At 43.2% G+C, this 5745-nt stretch overlaps 1 protein-coding gene across 1 annotated transcript; it reads right to left on the minus strand.

Moving 5' to 3' along the window:
* Nucleotides 1-390: 390 nt before the first annotated feature.
* On the minus strand, nt 391-1478 carry LOC106325923 (uncharacterized protein At5g39865-like). Its single transcript, XM_013763972.1, has one exon. The coding sequence runs from the start codon at nt 1311-1313 to the stop codon at nt 555-557; it is 759 nt and encodes a 252-aa protein (XP_013619426.1). The 5' UTR covers nt 1314-1478; the 3' UTR covers nt 391-554.
* Nucleotides 1479-5745: the final 4267 nt, after the last annotated feature.

Here is a 5745-nt window from a genome sequence, read left to right on the forward strand (position 1 = left end):
TTTTTTTTTTACTTTTTCAAATTAAAAAAAAAAAACGAACCAATCGTGAGCCGCCACGTATTAGTGGGGCCCGCGAACAGTGTAAGAAACCCTTAAGAACCGACTACTATTTAGTAGTTTTTGTAACCGGTTTCTTAAAAAAAAGTGGGTCCTACACGAGACTTACACGCTAAAAAACCCTCTAGTATCTCCGGATAAAGATGCTCTTAGCATCTACTATTGTTGACCAACAATACACAAATCTAAGCTATTCAGACCTTTACTATTCTTCCTTGCCGCATTTTTTAGGATCTACTATAGTTTAAATTTTTTAAAGAAACAACACTTGCATTACTCTTTGACAGCAAATAATCATATTCAAAGAAAAACAAAAGTTAGCTGCTAATCACGTTCATTTCACATTTAATCTAACACGAATCTAACTATCTAAAGACAAGCTGAAAGCTACCACTTCCCATTTCGAATTTTACAAATATGGAAACTTCTAAAATAGATAAAACAAATACTTTTAAATACTCCAATTTCCCAATAGAATTATAACAAAAAAAAAAAATCTAGGAACCAGCCCTGAGACGGGAATACGAACAAGACGAACACCTGACGAGACCGTTCTCGTTGCACGTCGAGCATGTTCTAAACCCTAACTTCTCCGTATACACCTTATGACTACCGTGACAGTCGTTGCACGGTACGAACCTATAACAGCCGCACATCTCGCAAACCCCTCGCTCAACCCTCGGCAACTCTTGTACGAGCTTCTTCAGCTCCCCGGTCTCGTGAAGCTGTATCACCTCCTCCGCTCCCCCGACGTACCGTCCGCCGATAAACACGCGCGGCAGCTTCGGAAGATCTTTCTTCCCGCCGAAGAAGATCCGCTCCAGCTCCGCCGCGTAAGACGCGTCCATTGAGAGATCTCGCTCGTCGATTCGCACGGGGAAGGTGCGGAGGATCGTCGTGACTGCTCGGCAGTCCTCGAACGTGGGACGAACGACGCGGAGGCTGGTGAAGTAGACGACGATGCTGTTCTCCGCGCCGGGGATGGAGATCTGTATAACATCTGGTTCATGATTCCGCCGTAGAGTGACAGGCTCGGAGTCTGCGCGGAGGAGGTGGTTAGACGGAGGAGTTGGCCAGGAGCGGAGGATCAAGTTGGCAGCGCAGACTCTGTGAAAAACTCTGGAAAGAGAGGGAGAAGAAGGGAGAGAAGAGGAGTCGTCTGTGCAGAGGTGGTGGATGTCTTTGAAGGAGAAAGAGGCGGTGGGAGAGTATGTTTTGTGCGTCTTAACCGACGATTTGCGCCACGGCCGCCACATTGATGGTGTAGAACGGCGGAGAAAATAACTTAGGGCTTGTGTGAATTTGGATTTGCAGAGAGAGAGAGAGAAGACTGCTAGTTAAAAATGGTTGTAAGATTGGTATATAGTTAATTTTTCTAGCATTTTGCTTGTGTGAGTTAAAACAACACTGGTTACGACAAAACAGGTGAATTTAGCGTTATTAATTATAGTTTGTGTCCTGTCTAATGCCTTCTTAATTCATGTTGATGTGGAAAAAAACAAATGAAGAGTAAAGAGGACTAATCACGTGATGAGCGACCAGCCAACAAAATGATTACTGACATACTATCAAAAAGTACAGCCAAAGTTATTATAATGTAGTAGAATAGAATCGTGCATCTCATTCAGTAACCCATGTTTATATACAATATTAACTTGGAGAATAAGTTAAACCTACGCTAAGAATAGAAAAAGTAGGTAAACCTAAACTCCTTAGAAATAGGAAGTTATCCTTATCTCATTACTCCCCTTCAAATTGGCAATGAAATTTGTTGAATGCCTAACTTGGACAATAAGTATTGAAATGTGGGAGCTGGTAAGGCTTTCGTTAGAAGATCCGCAGGTTGATTCTTTGTAGAAACATGTTCAGTGGTAATGAGTTTGGCATGAACTGCATCACAGACAGTATGACAATCATTCTCAACATGCTTAGTCCGTTCATGAAAGACCGGGTTTTTAGCAATGTGTATTGCAGACTGGCTATCGCAGAATAAACGCATAGGCTGCTGGTGGGAGAAGCCGAACTGTTGTAAAAGTCGTTTGATCCATTTAATCTCGCATGTTGCATCAGCCATTGACCGATACTCAGCCTCTGCCGAAGAACGCGAGACGGTCCTTTGTTTCTTAGTCTTCCACGAAAGCAGAGAATCACCTAGAAGGACGATGTAGGCGGACATGGAACATCGAGTAAGTGGGCACGCCGACCAATCCGAGTCACAATAAGCCGTGAGATTCAAATCAGGTGATGATGAGAGCATAATCCCTGATCTGCACAACCCTTCAAGTAACGTACGACTCGCAATGCTGCCAGCCAATGCTCCTCTCGTGGCTTCTGCATGAATTGGGAGAGAAGATGCACAATATAACTCAGTTCAGGTCGCGTGAATGTCAAGTAAATCAACCTCCCAACTAATCTCCTGTAGCGACCTGGATCATCGGGAAGCTGTCCTTTTGCAAGGGCAAGTTTATGATTCAACTCTGTGGGAACCGGAGATGGTTTGGCACCTAAAAGACCACACTCCGTGATTATGTCCAATGCATACTTCCGCTGGGAAAGAAAAATCTCTTCAGGTCCACGAGCAACTTCCAAACCAAGAAAGTATTTGAGTTTACCCAAATCCTTCATCTTGAAGCACTTGTTGAGGTACTCCTTAAATCTGTGTATCGTAGAACTATCATTACCAGCAATGATAAAGTCGTCAACATAGACCAGGATATGGAGGCATATGTTACCGTCAATGAGAGAGAACAAGGAGTAGTCCTCATAGCTTTGGTTGAAGCCGAAAGTCAATAAGATTTTACTGAGTTTTGAAAACCAGCACCGAGGCGATTGTTTGAGTCCATATAGAGACTTACGAAGGTGACAAACTTTGGAAGGATCATCAGCCTTGAAACCTGGAGGTAGTTGCATATAAATTTCCTCCTCAAGATCACCATGCAAGAAACCATTGTGTACATTCATTTGATGGATTTTCCACCTTTTAACCGCTGCAAGTTTTAACAAGAACCAGACATTATTCATCTTCGCAACTGGAGCAAACGTATCCTTGTAATCACTGCCCGCTTTTTGACGATTTCCATGAGCAACAAGTCGAGCTTTAGGTCGCTCTATAGATCCATCGGCTTTGTATTTGTTGGAGTAAATCCATCTGCATCCAATAGCCTTTTTACCTGGTGGTAGTGCAGTAACGTCCCAAGTATGGTTATCTTCCAATGCGGTAATCTCAGTTTTCATAGCTCCATTAAAGCGTTCATCAAGTACCGCTTCTTTGTAAGTAGTTGGAACATAATCCGATGTAATGGTAGCAAGAAAAGCTTGATGTTGTGAAGAAAACGCAGGAGTAGATAAGTAATCATCAATAGGATACAAGGACGTACCTGGAACCGTAGTCGAAGAACTCTGAAGAGATTGAGATGAGACGTGAGGGGTGCGTGTCATAGAAGCAGCATGTGTAACAAAATTCTTGAGCAGAACAGATGATTTCTTTGTTAGATGACCCCGACCAAGAACTTCCAGGAGACCCGGAGACTGCGAAGTCTGTTCCTGATTTTCTATTGGTGCCTTCGGGGTCGGAGATATTGGCATACTAGAAGGCAACGGTGACGCATGAGATGGAGTCAAAGATGCTGTAGGCGTAGTAGAAGTTTCAAAAATAGGAGTAGTAGTAGGCGACACAGGAGTCTCGTTGATATGTTCAGTATCAATAGTCGTGCCTGTAGGTGTAATAGCTTCAGTGGCTGCAGGCGGGACTTGGGCAGTAACTGGTATGATATCAGTATGTGTCGTACTCCCTCTTGATTGTATGGTCGGGAGAAGCCAGTCATCCATCGAGTTATCTTGCATAGTCGGAGGTGACACATACTCTGCATTCTTCATACCTGGAAATTGATCCTAAAAAAAAACAACATCCCGACTTATAAAGAATTCATTGGTTTCCAAATCATATAACCTCCACACCTTTTTACCAAACGGGTATCCCATAAACAAGCACTTACGACTGCGTTCCCCAAACTTGTCCTTATTTCTTGGACGATGATGCGCATATGTTAGGCACCCGAACACTCGAAGGAGATCATAGACTGGAGGAGTACCATGTAGAACTTCATATGGGGTTTTACCATCGAGAACCTGTGAAGGTGTTCGATTGATGATATGTGTGGCTGCGAGGATGCTTTCTCCCCAGAAGGTGATCGGGGGTTTTGATTGAAAGAGGCATGCTCGAGCCACATTGAGTATATGGCAATGCTTCCGTTCGACTCGCCCATTTTGTTGTGGAGTGTCGACGCAAGAAGTCTGATGCATGATCCCATTGTTCTGGAAGTATTTCTTGAGGACCATAAATTTTGTACCATTATCAGACCAGATTGATTGAACTTGGTGACCAAATTGACGCACACTCATTGCGCAAAACTTTTGTAGTAGGTTTGCGACTTCAGACTTTTCTAGCATCAAATATGTCCACACTGCTAGGGAGAAATCATCAACTATAGTAAGAAAAAATACTGCACCACAAGAGGCAGGTGTACGATACGGACCCCAAACATCGCAGTGTATTAAAGAAAACGGTATAGAAGCTTTATTAATACTATCAAGAAAAATTTTTCGAGTTTGTTTCGCCCTAAAACAAACATCACACTGACTCGAATCAGAAAAATCAACTTTAAGAGAATCAAACACCGATAAAGTAGATAAAACTTTGTAGGAAGGATGTCCAAGATGACGATGCCATAAAACTGAAGAAGATGATGTCGAATTTGTAGCTCTACGGACTCGTGCGATTTTGACACCCGTAAAGTAGTAAACCCCCTCACGTTCTTCACCTGCTCCAATCAGAATCCTCGAAAAATGGTCATGTAATACACACAATGTATCAATAAAAATCGCTATGCAACCAGTTTGCTTAAGTAACTTAGAAACCGATATTAGTGTGCATGTAAAATCCGGAACATAGAGAACTCCATGAAGAGCATAATCTTTGCTCAACACTAAAGTTCCATGTTTTGTTGCTTGTGATAGCCGACCGTCTGGAAAAGTAACCGATGAGGTAGGTATGTCACAAACATCTTTTAGTAATACCAAATCACCCGTCATATGGTGCGAGGAACCTGTGTCAATAATAACATCAGTTAGAGTTGTTTTACCAGACAACCACTCAGACGATAAGTTGCTTTGTTGGCTTTGAAGTAGAGAAATCAATGATGCAATCTGCTCGGAATTGATTTGAGGAGTTGTATGTGCTGCATTCGCACGTCCTCTTCCACGCCCTCTGCTCCCATTAAAACGACCGCCACGACCCCCACGATTTCCAGAAGTAGAGTGATTATGTCGTTGTTGCTCAGTGTACCACTCCGGGAACCCATGAACAAGAACGCATTCGGAAATCTCATGTCCTGTTCGGCCACAGTGTGTGCATGATCGAGCTGGATCCCTGGAGCGAGGTGGAGCAGAATTGGTTGGAGTTGTAGAAGAACCCTTGGAGGCCTCTGTTTTGACAGTAAACCCAAGCGCATCCGAACGTTGTTCTTTAGAGCGTGTCGCAACCATGTTTTGTTCTTCCCGAATGACTCGAGAATAGACAATATTGAGGTCTGGTAATGGTTCTTCATCAGTAATCCGAGACCTGATAGAAAGAAAGCGTGAATCATCAAGACCAAAGAGAAATTTATGGACCCTGGCGTCCTCTTTTTC

Source organism: Brassica oleracea, chromosome C2, assembly GCF_000695525.1.
Source record: "Brassica oleracea var. oleracea cultivar TO1000 chromosome C2, BOL, whole genome shotgun sequence".
NCBI lineage: Eukaryota > Viridiplantae > Streptophyta > Magnoliopsida > Brassicales > Brassicaceae > Brassica > Brassica oleracea.

Coding starts and splice junctions, on each gene's coding strand:
- LOC106325923 (XM_013763972.1), bottom strand. CDS start 1,313: ATGTGGCGGCCGTGGCGCAAATCGTCGGTTAAGACGCACAAAACATAC.